This window comes from Anser brachyrhynchus, assembly GCF_964034855.1.
Source record: "Anser brachyrhynchus genome assembly, chromosome: 24".
Taxonomy (NCBI): domain Eukaryota; kingdom Metazoa; phylum Chordata; class Aves; order Anseriformes; family Anatidae; genus Anser; species Anser brachyrhynchus.
The window spans coordinates 5,944,241-5,959,549 of NC_137717.1; the positions used below are offsets into that span (position 1 = coordinate 5,944,241).

A 15,309-nucleotide genomic window follows, 5' to 3' on the forward strand; every position below is an offset into this window, starting at 1 on the left:
GCTCCTTAAATACCGGCCCCATCACATGATGGGGAAGAGGCCACGGGCTCCAGAAATACCCCGGCGGGGACGGGCACCGCTGCCAGCCGCCACCCCCGGCACCCCCCCGGGCACGGCGCCCCCCCCCCTGCACGCTGCGGTCGCGAACGCGCGTGGGGCTCCGGGGTGGTGGGGGGGGGGGGGCGCCGGGCGTGGCCCCGAGTGGGGAAACTGAGGCACGGGGAGTGGGGTCGGGTGTCCGTGGGGACACCGTGACCCCGTCCCTGCTCTGTGCCCGCGTTGGGGGGTGGGGGGGTGGGATGCGGGTGATGGGGGGGGCTCTGCGTTGGGGGGGGGGGACACTGGGGATCCCCAGTGCTCCCACCCCCAACTCCTGTTTAACACCTTTTGGACCCCAAAATGGGCCCCAGCCCTGGGGTCCCAGCCCCACTGGGGTCAGGCTTACATTTCTGCAGCCCCGGGGGTGCTGCCCCCCCCAGGACGGGGTCCCCACTCGTGCCTCGCTGCTCCCACGGGGCCGGTGACATCCGTGGCACGCCCCGCCGCGCCCCCCCCCCGGCCTCAGGCTCCGGTTGCAGCGTGCCCGGGGATCGCCGTGGCAGTGGGATTTTGTGTCCCCTGCCCCACTGGGCACCCGGCCGGGCTCGGCTGTCACAGCTCACGGGGGACGAGCCTCCTGCTGCCACCCTGTCCCTGCCCGCGGTGCCCTGCGGTGACAGCTCCGGGGGTCCTGGGGGGTCAAAGTGTCCCCAGCCCAGAGCCAGACCCCTGCTGGCCACCCCCCCCCGACGTGGGGTTGGGTGGCTGACACCTCGGGGACACGTTTGTCCCAGGAAAGGGGTGAGGGCAGAGCCTGGGGGGGGGTGGGGGTGGGGTTCAGGCACCTCCTGCCCAATTTTGGTCCATGGGGTTTGGGGTCCGGGTGGGAGGCGTTGGGTTTCCCCAGGCCCCTGCACTGCGATGGGCGTCGGGGGCAAAGCGACCGAGTCTGGGTGAGACCCAGGGACGCTTGATCCCTTTCCCCGGCCCCAAGGTGTCACCGCAGGCACCCAAAAATAGCCGGGGGCTCAAGTTCGGCCTCCTCCCAAGGGCCCCGGGGAGGGCTGTGAGCGGGAGCCCCTGTCCCCTGGGGAGGACGGACGGCAGCCCCTGCGGGGAGGGAGAACACACGGCGCGCGGCTACACGGGAAAACGCGCACAGTTTATTACCCAAACCAGTCCTCGGGGAGTCGACCAGCCGCCCCCCGCAGGGCTCAGCGCCCTCTGAACACCCTGGTCCTGGTGCCGCAGGGTGGGGATAGCCTGGAGGGGACAAACAGGGCAGGGGGCTGTCACCTGTCCCTGCTCCCCCCCCACCCCCAGTGCTGTCCCTGGGCACCAGCGTGCCAAATCCGCACAGCCCTGGGCTCCGCACGTGCGCACCCAGCCTTCCCTCGAGGCAGCGGGGTCGTGAGACGTGGATGTGGGCGTGCACAGCACCCACGCGCACGGACACACACCCGCAGGAGCACCCGTGCACGTGGGCACACACCCACGGGGACACCACCGCACACTGACGCCATGCACACGGACACCCATGGGCACGGGCACCCACGGGCATGGACACCCATCCACAGCAGCACCCACACACACGAGCACCCACGCAGGTGCACGTCCACACATGGGGACACAGTGGCACACTGACACCCGTGTGCACGGACGCCCATGGGCACAAACACCCACGGGCACGGCCACCCACACACACAGCCACGCACGGGAGCACCCATACACACGGCCACCCACCCGCAGAGGCACCCATGCCTTATTGCACACTGACACCCACCCACCCACACGGGTGCACAAAGGTGCCCGCACACGTGGGTGCCCGTGCCCCCAGACACTCACCTGCAGGAGCACCCACTTGTGCCCACACCCACGGAGACCCACGGTGGCTCCGGGTGCCACCCGCCCCGCACAGCTCTCGCCCACCCCGACGCCGGGCAGAGCTGGGCTTTGGGTTTTATTTGCTGGTCCCACAGTGACAGTTTTGAGTGCCCACCCTGGCCGTGCCACCAGCCCTGGGGACAGGCTGCATGGCCCGTCCTGTGCTGCGGGTGGCCCTGGCAGGAGGGACGGGGCGATGAGTGGGTCTGGGGATGCCCAGAACAGCATCGCCGTGCTCACACCATCCAAAATCGCCCGCATCCCACGGCAGGGACGTCACCTTCCCAGAGGGTGGCTTTGCGAGGGGCTCCCAGTGCCTGGGACTCGGAGAAGCACCTGAGGGCCCATCTCCCCCGGGGCAAGGAGCACCCTGGGGTGCTCGGCTCCATGGGGGAACCCCTTGGCGAGGCGCTGGCTGCTGGGTGGGAGGGGGGGCTGCGCTCTCCGGCCCATCGATGCCCCCCTCTTTATCCTCAAAAAAAAAAAAAAGTTAAAAAAAACAAAAACAAAACCCAAAAACGGATCCTGGATCACCCACTGGAAAAAGGACAGGACACGGACGTGGTACCCAAAACATCACAGTGAACACCACACTCAGACAAACCCCCCCCCGGGGCTGCTCCTCACGCTCCTGGCGTAGCCCCCCCGGCACGGCCGCTGCCGAGAGGAGGAGAAACGCCCCCCCGGTGCAACCCCTCTGCTTGCTCCTGCCCACGCCGTGGCAGAAGATTGTCCTCCCGCGGGGCCAACGTCCCCGTCCTCGCCCCCCGGTGCGGGTGTGAAGCGTCCCTTGGTCCCCGCGGGTCCCCGCACGGCTCCTCTCCCGCGGGGCGCGGGCGATGCTGCGGCTGCATGGCGCCCCGGGAGGGCCACCAGGCTCCGGCCGTGCCAGGAAAAGCCGGGCTGGTGCTCCACGGCCTCCCTTCTCCCCGGCGGTCAGAAACGTGGCCCCGAGCGGGGTTAGGACGTGTCCTTCAGCTCGGGGCTTTGGGGCTGTGGCGGGGGCACCTCGGCGGAAGGTGACTGCATCTCCTGGGAGCTGCCTGCGGCGGGTGGAAGGAGGGCGGTGAGCGGCTCCGCTGCGTCCCCCCCCCCCCACGTCGCCCCCGGCCCTGCCAGCACCCACCTGCGCTCAGGGACATCTCGGCCAGCTTGAGGGGCAGGTCGGAGGGGCTGACGCCCGCCGGCGAGCCCAGGATGTCGGGCAGGGCATTGCGCCGCCCGGTCCTCCCGGAGGATGCGAAGTCCAGCACCGGCTCCACCTCGGTCATGCTAGCCCTGGAGAGACACCGTCCCCTCCCAGTCAGCGTCCCCGCGGGGTGGTGGGGACCCAGCGAGCCCTTCCCCATGGGGCTGCCCCATCCCCAGCGCCCAGCTGGCAGATTTGGGCACGGGAAGACCCCCTGATTGCAGCATCACGGAAGAAGGGGATGCTCAGGGGTCCGGGACTTTCCACCCCACCACATCCCCATCCAGCATCCTTACCGGGCGCCCTCCAGCCTGGCCCGGCTGCGTCTCCGCGGTGCCCTGGGTGCTGCTCTGCTCCCCGGCCTGCGGCTCCCAGGGGCTGCGTGGGGATGGGGGCTGCGGGCTGGGTCCCCCCCGGCTCCAGCCTGCGGGAGGCAGAGCAAAAGGTGAGCGAGAGCTCCTGGCTCGGGAGGGGAGAGGCTGCGTGGCACCCAGCACGCTCCTCCTGCATGTCCCACTAAAGCAAGCAAGGGAGTAAAGCAGGGAGACCTCGGTGGCGGGCAGGAGATGGGGAGGGAGGGATGGAGGGACGGAGGGACGGAGGGATGGAGGGACGGAGGGACGGAGGGATGGAGGGACGGAGGGACGGAGGGACGGAGGGATGGAGGGACAGAGGGACGGAGGGATGGAGGGATGGAGAACAGAGCTGGGGACACGGAGGTGGCACCTGGCTGGGAGCTGCGACCGCAATGGGGGCTGAGAGGGCATCAAGGGACCGGCTGCTCAGCCAGGAGTGAAGAACACGCTTTCCCCAGCCTGGTCACGCACAAAACGAACCCCCCAATTTCCCCCGGGGAGCGGCTCTTGCTGCAGACAGCCCCTCTGAACCCCCCCGGGATGGCAAGCTGGGGGACATCAGCTCTGGCCGGCCCGGCACGCATCGCTGCCAGGCCCTCGGGGGAGGTTTGCTCGGCACCGAGGAATATTTGGGACTTCTGCACGAGGGTTCCTGCAGGCTGGAGCTGCAGATGAGCATTGCGGTGGGGACAGGGGCGGCACGGACAGCACCGGGCTTGGTCCCCCCCCTCCCTGCAGCCCCTCCGCCAGCCCGTGTTCCCCTTGGGTGTTGCTTCATGGGGTGAGCTCAGGATTGCCCTCCCTCCGGAGTCGGTGTTGTGCCGGGGGGAAGCAGGAGGTGCCCAGGAGCCCTGCCGCTGTCCCCCAGCCCTGCTGCCCCGGGATAAAACTCACCGCTGTGCCCCTCGGAGCGGCTCTGGGGCGGACGGCGAGTCGCGGTCCCCGCGTCCGTGGGAGCAGGCGGGACGAGTGACCCCAGCTCGGGCTGCGGGCGAGGAGAAGGTGAATGATTAACCCGGGCTGTGAGTCACGGGGCAGGATCCAGCCCCGCGCTGCCTCAGGGCCGGACGAGAAACCCCGGGCCCTTTCAAATGGGGAAACCGAGGCACGGGAGCAAGGTGCAGGTGCGATAAAGGCAGGGGCTGGGGCTGCAAACGGGCACAACCGATGGCACCCTGCGGCTGCGTGTGTGTGCGTCAGCACACGCATGTGTGTGCGTGTGCTCAGGCTGTGCTGCTGGATGTGAGCACATATATGTGTGTGCATACACGGCTGTACATATCCATATGGATCTGTGCACACAAGGAACCCTCTGGTGCATGTATGTGCATGCACAGAGCACTGCCATATGTATGTGCACGCATGGCACACGTGTGTGCACCTGTGGGGCCCCTTGGACCACGTATGTACATGCACGGTGCCCTCTGGCACGCGTGTGCACCCCTACATCAGCACCAGGGCTGCTGCCAGAAGCTGTTAGCACCAGAGGAGCGTCACCCCTGGCTCGCAGCACTTCTCATCCCTCCACACACAGCCAAGGTCCCCTCCTTCACCCCACACCAAGCACCCCACAGCTCTGCGCCCTGCCTGGCAGGAGCCGCCGGCCCAGCAGCGCCCTGCTCTCCAGCCCCAGCACGCGGCTGCAGCACCCGAGCTGGTGCAGGAGCATCCCCGGCGGTGCGGGAGCACCCGCTGTGTCGCCCTGGCAACCATTTGGGAACAGGGCCTGGCTGCTCGCCTAGCGGCCAGCGGGGCGGTGTGAGCGTGAGGGTGTGCACAAGCGTGCACACGCACGCGTAAACTCATGCACGCACGCGAATGCGCAGTGCATGCACACGTGCACACCCATGCAGAAATGCATGCGCATACATGAGTGCACGTGCCCTCACGCTGCACACACACACACACACGCACAAGCACATGCACACGCAGCCGCCCGCCCCGTGTGCCCAGCCAGGCACATCCCATCAGACAGGAGCCCTGCAGGGCTGAATCAAAGCTGCTTCCCGGCAGCCCCCTCGCCGGCTCCAGCGCTGCAGAAACGTGCTGTGCCATCCCTCAGGACCCGGCTGGATCCCGCAGCCGCGTCTCCTGCAGGAGCAAGGTCCAAGGTGCCAACGGCTGCCCCGTGCCCAGTGCTTCCCCCGGCCCCGCAGGCAGGGAATTAACCCCACTGCAGGGCGGATAACGTTGCATAAACCCCAGCCTCCGCCCTGCAGTGGGATTTCCCCTCCGAGCAGGGATGTTTCCGTGAGGCTTAGTGTGGCCTCTATTTTAAAAGGCTCCCGGAGTCACATGGAAGGTGCTGGGGCTGCTGGCTCACGCTGTAATGCCCCTAATGGGATAGAGGAAGGTGGCGCAGAAATAGGTTTTAATCCCCCTGAGAGATGGGCTGCAATTTAGGGTGCTTGGGTGGGGTGGAGAGAGGACACGGCATGGGGACACAGCACCTTGAGCATCCCTGGCAGCGTTGGAGTTTTATGAGAAGCACCAAGGATCGTAAAACTCACAGGAAAACAGAGAGGATGGGCAAATCCTACCCTGGCTGTGTCGCTGCCAAACACAACTCCCCCCCAGGGCACATAAAATAAATGATCCGGGGTGTTCAGGATGGAGGGGACATCGCGGCCTCGGCTGTGGATTTTTGCCCTTAAGAGGGATTCATTTAATCACAGGCATAAGGATTTTCCTTTTTAACTTCTAAGTGGATAACGGATCATTTACTAAGCTGCAAGTGTGGGTTTGGGCCATTTAAGGTTCTTGGGTTGCCTTTTGAGGATGTTTCTTCACACTCTTTACCTCCGATGGAAAAGGTCAGCGTTGTGTCCTCCGGTGGATGGAAGGCTGGAAACGCTGCAGCCCACAGGGAGCCTCCAAAAATCCACCCACAACCCCACGATGTTGAGATTTTTAGGAGATGATGAGCGCAATTGAAAATGGGAAGGGTTCATTAACCATAGCGTTGGACACCGGTGAGGGCTGCGAGCTGGGAAGCACAGAGCTGCCCCGTATCAGAAGAGAACGGGAGCATCGGCCAGGAAAAATAGCGGTGGGCAAAACCCAGCGGGGCTGATCTGAGCCCACCCAGCAGCCCCTGGAGCCTGGAACAGCAGCAGGCCATAATTAAACACCGGAGGCAATGCGGAGAGCTGGAGATGTCCCACAGCAGATTGGTCCTGGGGTTTTGGGGAGGTGATCTGGTGCCTTTGCCCTGGTGCGGCCCCAAAGCGTCAAGCCGCGGCCCCGTGAGCTCACCCCAAATGCTGCCCAGCCTGAGAATTAGAAAAACTAGAGAAATAGCTGCCTGGCTATTTTACACCCATCCTTGCAGCGTGACCCGCTCTCCTTTACCTCCAGGGCTCCTGCTTGTGCTTGAATTTGGGGGATTTGCCTCCCCCACCAGTTCTGGGCACGCCGAAGTGTCTCTGCTTCACCTGGAGGAACCCTCTCCTTCCTTCCCCCTGCTCCATCCCCAGTCCCCGTCCCTTCCCCGCAGGTAGGCAGGACCGCATCTAGGGGATCTTCCTCTCCAGACCTTTGTTTGTTTTGACACATCCCTGCTAATACAGCGGTCCTGAATCATTCCAGCCCAACCGCCCCCTGGGTTACACGGACATCTTCCACCTTCCTCCGCGTGCACCTGCCGGCTGGAGGCTGCTTGGGTATTGGCACCTGGAACCGGTACGGGGCCATCGGGGAGAACGAAGGGCCCTGAAATGGGATCCATCCTGATCCTCTGTGACTCCCGGGTGCCACCCCGGAGGGGGGCACAGGAGGTGATGTGCTGCCGAAATCCACCGGGTCCCGCGGAGCAGCGAGCGCTGTGGTGCTGCTCCGTGGATCCGTCCCGGGATCTGAGCTCGGGGCTGACAGCGAGGCTCGGCTGTATTTAATGCCCTCATTAAAAGCCAGGAAAAATCCAACCTGAGTCTCTCCAGACAGGATTCCAGGCTGTTTGCATAAACTGTCACTTTTGCTTATAATGCTGAAAACACAAATCAGAGCAAGTCCTGCTCGAGGGGAACAGTGAGACCAGCTCGTGCACTCGCCGGCATCCCAACTCAAAGCTTCCCCGAGCATCTGAAGGGCAAACCCAGATGTTGCCAACACGTGTCTGGATGCATCATGAGACTGAGGCATCCCCCAGCCCTGCAGACCCCGATGCGCTCATGTCCGTGCCCTACGCCATGGGGCAGTACGGCCTCCAAAGGCTGTAGAAATTCCCTGCAGACCTGGGCTGGGCCAGGCTGGGGTGGGAAAAGTGCCTGGGGGAAACTCAGCAGCTTAATCCCAGCAGAGCCCCGCTGAGCACCTGTGAGCCAGGATTTCCTAGAAGTTCATAAATTGATAAAATTGAGTCATCTCCCCCGGGCGCAGCAGCCCCTGCGAGATGAAGGGTGTCTGCGCTGGCCTGGAAGCACTGGGGATCCCGAATGAGAGACGCTCCCTGGTTCCTTCTCAGAAATGCTCTTTTTAATAATTTCCAAATATTGGTAGGACAGGGCACAGCTCCGTCTGGGCGTGACCCAGGTGGGCACCAAAGGGATGCAGTAGCACAGAGGACGCGCGCACACGTCCCAGCACACGAGCCCCCGGCCCCGTGGCACAAAGCAGAGCCCGGGACTGCGAGTGCCGTCCCGCACCAAGCCTCATCCCTCGGGAGCTGGGGATGGGGCCCTCGAAAGTTTTTTGGCTCGGTGGGCTCACGCCTGGCTGAAATCATCCCCCCAGCCTCCAGGCACGATGCTGACCCTGTCCCTTATCAGGACCAGCATCGCACCCCTGGATCGATGCATTCTGATGGTGCCAAGTGGCCTCCTTGCCCCTGGGCATCGCATTTATCCATCCGGCTGCAGCACCCCTGGTTGTCCCCTGTCCTCTGCGGGTTCCCCCCTGTCCTCTGCGGGTTCCCCCCTGCCTGCACGAAAGCAGCGGGGCCAGGAGCAGCCGTTCCCAAAGCTCCCAGGCTCTGAAAGCAGCCGGGGATGTCCTCATCCCAGGGGAGGACGGATGCTGCTCCCGGGACACCCTTGGCTTTCCCAGCCCCTGACCTCTTTCAGGGCTTGAGACCAGCACGGCCTACACCCCCGTCGGCTAATGACCTCTAATTGCTGGCAGAGCCGTGTGCCCGGAGGAGGACAGAGTGTGAGGACAGGAATTTCTTCCTGTAGCTTCCCTTCCACCACGTCTCAGTTGCAAAGAAGGTGATCTAATGGGAGGTAATTACATTGATTGAGCCCTCGGTAACACAGCTCCCACTGTAACCTTTAGTTAGCTGCTCTGATGACGGTACAAACTATAATTTTACATAATAAACGTGTCACCCGCATCTAAATTGGTTTCATTCTTTAGCAGTTTCAGGCTCCCTCCTTGGCAAATGGCTCTTCAGCAGCTGCTCCTGCCGGAGCCAATGGACCCGATCCAAGGGGACGGCGACACACGGAGCCTCTTCCCAGCCTCTCCCAGTGCAAACCCCGTTTCTCCATCCCCAGTCCCGCAGCCCGATGCTGCTTTCACTCACAGCCTCTCGTCCTGGTTCCCACGCTCACTGTAACCCAGACGCCGGGTGCTTTGCAGCCTGGTTTTGTTCCCTGTCAGCACCCACTGGGTTGGCAGCTGCTGCGGCCTCCCCAGGGGGCTGTGCTGGGCATCCCTGGCCGCGGGCTGCTGTCACCAGGAGGGCACAGTGCTCCCAGCCCCGGAGCTGGGGACCGTCCCCTGCTCCCTGCAGCCGGGTTGGGGTGAGCACGCCCAGCAGCGATGCACCATGCCTCCCGTCCCTGAGCACCGCGCTGACGCTTGCTCCACATCCAGGAAGCACGCGGGGCTCCCCGGCTTGCTGCCTCCATCCCAGCCCCGCACAGGTCTCCCCACCCCGCAGGATCCCCTTCCTCCAGATCCCTAGATCTGCTGAATCCGGAGACACTTCTGGGGACGCTGCTCCCCAAAACACTCCATCCAGCTCCTGGCCCAGCCGGGCTGCTCACCCCACGGGGAGCCCCGCTCAGCCCGCGGGTGCTGCTGCTCAGCTGGATGCTTTGGGAACTGGGAGCGGGCTCCTCGGCTGTGCCAAAGCAGCAAAGCACGTGCAGAAGCCTGGATTTTGGGCACTTTGGGGAGCCCAGCCAGCTGACGGCTTGTGGGGCCGCGGGCTGCAGCTGGGACCCGTGGCTTCCTGGGGACCCCCTGGTGGGTACCAGTGTGCCCGCCCGCTCCCCGGCAGCTGGCAGGATTTCTCCTTCCCAACACAACTCACCCAGAAAGGGAGGTGGAAACCATCCCGGGGGTCCTCCACATCCCGCTCCCCGGCACGTCCCCTCGGGGGGACGGATTTGGCTTCCCGTGGGTGGGAAGGGAGCGGGAGACATCACACGGAGGTGGGCTGAGCCTGCGGATGCTTCCCCCCTACGTGGGCGCTGGGAGCATCTCCGGGATTCCCCGCTGCAAGAGCCACCCCCAGCGCTGCCCGCCCGGCCCCAGGAGCTGGCAGGGAAGGGATCGAAAGCCAGGGAGGGGAGAGATCTGGGATCAAAGGCATGGTTTGAAATCCCCAGCCCCGTGCTGTCAGCGGTGATGGAGCGGAGCCGGAGCAGCTGTGCCTTGGCTGAGCCCGAGCCACCTGCCTGAGGGACACGGGCACCGGGAGCCAAGGTCAGAGCGGGTGGTGAACCCCGTCCCCGTCCCGGTGACACCATGGGACGTCCTTCACGGTGTGTCTGGAGGCAGGGCAGCACCGAGGGCAGCACCCCACAGCCCAGAGCGCCCTGTCCTGCAACAGTGGCTGCGACCACGGCCACCAGGACGTTGGGCTCCTGCAGCAGGGGATGTGCTGCCACCTCCCACCGCTCCCCTGAGCATCTCCGTGTCCCCGTCACCTCCTGAGGACCCCAAATTGGGGCAGGGAGGGCACCCCCATAACAGCAAGGGCTGAGGTGTGCTTCAGCGGACAGCCCCAAGGTCACGCCTGTGAGTCCTTGAGGGGGCAGGGGACAGCCGAAGCAGCCATCCTGCCCCCGCCACCCCCTCGGTGGCACTGCCACCCAGCCAAGGGACAGGAGCCAGCTCCGGGGGCCAAAGGGACCCGATCCAAGCAGTCACGGGGGCAACCTGCCAAAGCGCTGCCCTGAAGGCAGCAAGGAGGGGTTGTCCCTGGGGAAACCCCTTGGTCCCGAGGGGATGCCTGGATGCCCAGGGGAAGGCGTGGGATGAGCAGGGGAGCGGCGCTCAGCCCACGCCGCCTGTCCCAGCCTGCGTCCCCCTGGCCCCGAGGGGGGAACCTGCTCTCAGCCTGGGTTCGGGGGTGCTTGGAGGGGGCTTGGAGGTACCTGAGGTGAGGATGGAGTGGGGCGGAGGGGACGGCGGTGAGCCCGGGACCTGCCAAGGAGGAGGGAGCCGGGGGTGACGGGGCCAGGATGGGCCCGAGGTGCTGCCCCGGGAGGGACGAACCTTGCTCAGCGCCTGACCGCTGCTCACCCGGAGCCACCCTGGAGCCACCAGCCTCCAGGCGGGATGGGGGACACCACCGGACCCCTGCGTGACACCACCGAGCCCTGCTCAGCACCGCAGCCTGCTGCAAACTTTCATCCCCCCAGCCCCCAGAGCACCACCATACCCTGAGCACCCCCCTCTCCTTCCTCTCTTGGCCCTGTTGTGCTGCCACGGAGGGGGCCAGCACCCGGGCTGGGCTCGGGGCCTCCTGGCACCCACAGCACCCGCACCCAGCACCCAGCAGCTGCTCACCTGGGCCGCACAGGATCCGGCGTCGGTGCTGATACTGGTGCCGGTGCTGATACTGATGGTGATACCGGTGCTGATGGTGATGCCGGTGCTGATGGTGATACTGGTGCTGGTGCTGATGGCGATGCCGGTGTTAATACCGATGCTGATGGTGATGCCGGTGCTGACGGTGACACCGGTGCTGATCTAGGTGCTGACGCCGGTGTCAATGGTGATGACAATGTCGATACCAGTGTCGGCACCGGTGTGGATACTGGTGCCGGTGCTGATGCTGGTGTCAGGACTGGTTCTGATGTTGGTGCCGATACCGGCGCGGGTCCTGGTGCTGGTGCCGATCCCGGTGCTGATGCCGGCGTGGATCCTGGTGCTGGATACCGGTCCCGGTGCTGATGCCGGTGCGGATACCGGTGCCGATACCGATGCCGGTGCCGGTGCCGATGCCGGTGCCGGTGCCGAGGGGCCGCCCCAGCCCCCCCGGGGCGCAGGGCGCGGAGCCGCCCGCACAATGCCGCGGGTCCCCGCCGCCGCCGCCGCCTCCCGCACGGCCCACGCGCGGCACGGGGGGGCCGCCACGCACCGGGCCCCCCCCCCCCCGCCGCCGCCCCGCCCTCCCCCCGCCGCCCCCTCCCCACCGCCTCCCCGCGGCTGCCGCGACCCCGCCGGGACCCCCCCGGCCCCGGGCAGGCTCGGAGGTGGGGGGGGGGGGTGGGAAGGGCCCCCCCCCCGAGCCGGGGCCGCCCCGCAGCCCACCCCCGGCTGGCCCCGCTCTTGGTCGCTGCCCGCCCGGGGGTGCCAGCGCCGGGGCTGGGCGCATCCTTCCCCCCCACCCCCCCTCCTCCCCGGGAAGGGAAGGGGTCGGGTCCCATCCTCCCCCTCCCCCCCCCTCCGGGCACCCCGCTGGGAAAAAAAAGGGGTGAAAGCCCCGTTACGCCTGAAGCGGGTCCTTGGCTGCAGCCCTGGGGACAAAAGGGGGTCCCACGACCCCGGGGCGGGGGGGGGGGGGGGGCAAGGAAGGCGCTGATGCCCCCAGCCCGCCCCTCTCGGTGCTTTGCTTTCAGCCCGGACCCGTTTCCAGGATGGGAACCTTTGTAAGGACGGGCAATAGGGCGGCTGCACCTCCCTGGGGTGAGGGGCTGGGAGCCGGGCTTGGGGACCGTGGGTCTGGCCACCGAACCCTCCTGGGGCACCCGCGTGGGGCTGGGGTGCAGCAGGGCTGCGGGGTGGGCGTTGTGGGCTCCCCACCCGTCCCCTCATCTGGGCCTGAGGGGTGAAGGAGGAGAGAGGGCTCAAAGAAACGCACATTTGCAGGCAGGAGCAGCAAAACGCCTCCCCAGGCCCCCAGATGTCCCCTCCTGGCTCTCGGGGAGTCCCCAGGGGTGGGGAGCTCAGTCCCGAGCGGGGCTCGCAAGCTCTGGGGCTCAGCAGGGCCCGGCTGCAGGAGCACGGGGCGCTCACCAGCGATGCTTTCCCCAGGCTCTGCAGCCTCCAGCAAGGCAAATTTTTCGTGCCCCACGGTGCTGGGGTCGCCCAGGGACACCCTGCCCTGCCGCTCGGGCACGGTGACGGGCGACGCGCGGCTCCCGCGCTGCCAGCAGGGAGGGAGCCTTCGCCAGCCGCTGTTTTTAGCTATTTTTAGCTGCTCACGCTCTGCTTTCTCCTTGACTGTCTCTCCTCTCTGGAGCAGTCTCGGGCCAGGCATCGGCGGGAGGCGATGTTTATCCTGGCACCTGACGGCTGTGACACCGGCTGTCGCAGGGAGAGGGGGGCGGCTGCCATCCCCCTGCCCTGGGAAACGTGTGGGAGCGGGGAGGGGGCACTGGGGGGACTGGGAGGGGACACTGGGGGGAAGCCTCCTCTTTGGGGAGGGCTGGAAGGGAGCCACGCTGGGGTGTGAGCAGGGGGACGAGGTCCTGCCCCCCGCTTCATCCCTCCGCGTGCTCAGGAACGCCCGTTTCGGAGAGGTTTGCAGGCCCCGCTGGAGCACCCAAGGGTGGCTTTCCCTTCCGGGTGCCCCCAAGGGATGCTCTGCCCTGGGGGAGCTGGGGGAGAGCTACAGCACTGCCCCCATTTCCACCCCCTGAGCACCCCCATGCCGCTGCGGGCCCCTGGGGACGGCCAGGCCGAGGGAGCTGGGTAAACTGAGGCAGCGCAGAGGTGAAACAGGAGCAGGGACGGGGGCCCTCTGACCAGTCGGGTCCCAGCTTTGCAGTGCAGCCTCCTGGTGCAGCGAGCAGCAGGGTCTCCAGCTCCGAGCCCTCTGGGCAGGGCGAGCATCACTGATGGGGGTACCCGAAACAAAACACTGACGCCCCCGAGACCCTTCTTTATCCATCAGGGCAGCAAAGCCAGCAAGGACGGGGTCAGACAGCTCCCCATCCGCCACCCACTTTAAATTACGTTTGCTACTAAGGAGAAAGGCCCAGAAGACGGCGGAAACAGGCTCGGGAGTGTTTGACCTGAGCCACCACCCCTCTGCTGGCCCCCCTGGGGAGGGATGGAGGTGACAAAGCAGAGGCAGGCAGGGAAGGAGCGGGTTTGTTTTCCCGCAGGTCTGATCTGGGCCAAAAGTCACCTCGGAGGGAGAGCAGCGCTTTGCTATTCCTCCGTCAGACCTCTCCTCGTATTTTCCAGCCCTGTTTAGGCCCTGATTTCTTGCAGGGTACACGGGCGATGTAGAGGAAAGGTTATTCCTGCGCTGAGCTCACCGCTGGGCTGAGTCAGTCCCTCCGCTGAGGCTGCCCAGGTTTCGCTCTAGGAGGGCAGACCAGGGCAGCAAGGCGAGTCCTGGGGGGGGGAAAAAGAAATAATAATAAAAAAAAAAGGTGTGTATGAGTTAACGGAGCATAAACGAAGCATCTGAAAAGCTGTCTTAATGGGCAAAAAGAGCTAAAGTCTGTTGTTCGTGCTCCAGTAACTTCCAGAAACTGGGAACTGCTGTGTTGGCAAACTGGCCGAAATCCCTGAAATTGCCGAGCATGGGGACAGCGAGCGGCCATCGCAGAGTGCCACCTGTGTGGGGCATGGTGCTTCCTCCTCCTCTTCCTCCTCTTCCTCCTCTTCCTCTCCTCCTCCTCCTCCTCTTCCTGCTGTGGCAGGGATTTGTGCAAAGCTCCCAGCGCCCGGCTTGGGCTTTTTTTATCCCTGGCTGCTCTTCCATTGACATTCCTAGCTGTGCCACCGGCTTCAGCGCTGCTCGCTAACCCCTTTTACAGGGAGCTAAATATAGCCCAGGCAGCCAAGGAAAATCTGCTCGGCTGGGCACGTGGGGCTCGGCAGCGCTTCTGCAGCCTCGGCTGGTGCCGGGAGGGTGCAGGGTCTGGGTGGTGGCAGTGCTCACCCTGTCTTCTTGTCCCTGTCCCCATCCGCGGTGAGCGCTGTGGCACTGCTTACTTCGATGCGTGCCGTGGGATCTCACCCCTCTCCCTGCCCCAGCATCGCCATTTCTGTCCCACCTGGGTTTTCCTGGGGTACCCCCACCTGCACTGGGGCATCTTAGGCTGGGGAGTGGCTGGAGTTTGTCATCAGCCCTGCTCCTGCCAGCAGGATCACAGCACAAAGCCCCAGCTCGCTGCTGTGCCTAGCAAAAAAAGCCCCGTGCGGCTCCGGGGATGCACGTGGGTGCTGTGCGAAACGCACGGTGCGGGGAGCGAAGCCAAGCCCTGTGGCACCCATGGGCTCGCTGCTGTCCTGTGCCACGGAAACAAGATGAGGGGATGTTGTGGGGTCTGCCGAGGGGTGGGTGTGGGGTGGAGCATCCCCTCGGCACCCTTGTGCGTGGGTGCAGCCTGGTTTCCGCCCCTGCTGCCAGCCAGCTGCTTCCACCGGAGCCACGGAGTCGTTAAGAAGACACTGATCTAATTGTCTCCACGTTGGTGCTGCTGGTTTTTTTTTTTTTCTTTTTCTTTTTCTTCCTTTAAACAGAAAGGAACGAGGCAAAATGCTGACTAGAGAAATCTAATTGGATCCCCATGGCTCATTAGACATTTCTCCAAAAGGAATAATCGTTAAATCTGAAAATGAGCAGGCTAGGAAATGGCTCACGGCGTGCACAGCTTTTCACCAGGCTTCTGCACACCCCCTGCATGCCCTGCGTGGGCCACGTTC

At 65.0% G+C, this 15,309-nt stretch overlaps 1 protein-coding gene across 3 annotated transcripts; it reads right to left on the reverse strand.

Annotated features, from left to right (window-relative positions):
- Positions 1-2,202: 2,202 nt before the first annotated feature.
- LOC308182278 (cAMP-dependent protein kinase inhibitor beta-like) lies at positions 2,203-11,727 on the reverse strand. Of its 3 annotated transcripts, XM_080566573.1 has the most exons (5): positions 11,209-11,727; positions 4,363-4,453; positions 3,409-3,536; positions 3,050-3,201; positions 2,203-2,966 (listed from the first exon to the last, which is right to left on the reverse strand). In XM_080566573.1, the coding sequence occupies exons 4-5, from the start codon at positions 3,192-3,194 to the stop codon at positions 2,884-2,886; spliced, it is 228 nt and encodes a 75-aa protein (XP_080422699.1). In that variant the 5' UTR covers positions 3,195-3,201; positions 3,409-3,536; positions 4,363-4,453; positions 11,209-11,727; the 3' UTR covers positions 2,203-2,883. The 3 variants fall into 3 exon arrangements, with proteins under 3 accessions (XP_080422699.1, XP_080422700.1, XP_080422701.1); XM_080566574.1 differs by having other exon boundaries at positions 3,050-3,536; XM_080566575.1 differs by lacking the exons at positions 4,363-4,453; positions 11,209-11,727 and having other exon boundaries at positions 3,409-3,776.
- Between the last annotated feature and the right edge of the window lie 3,582 nt (positions 11,728-15,309).

Bases quoted from the DNA above. Each gene is read 5' to 3' on its own strand.
- LOC308182278 (XM_080566574.1), bottom strand. From the start codon at position 3,272: ATGGGGAAGGGCTCGCTGGGTCCCCACCACCCCGCGGGGACGCTGACT. The intron at 2,967-3,049 runs GTGGGTGCTGGC...CACCCGCCGCAG, and splicing joins CGAGATGTCCCTGAGCGCAG to GCAGCTCCCAGGAGATGCAG.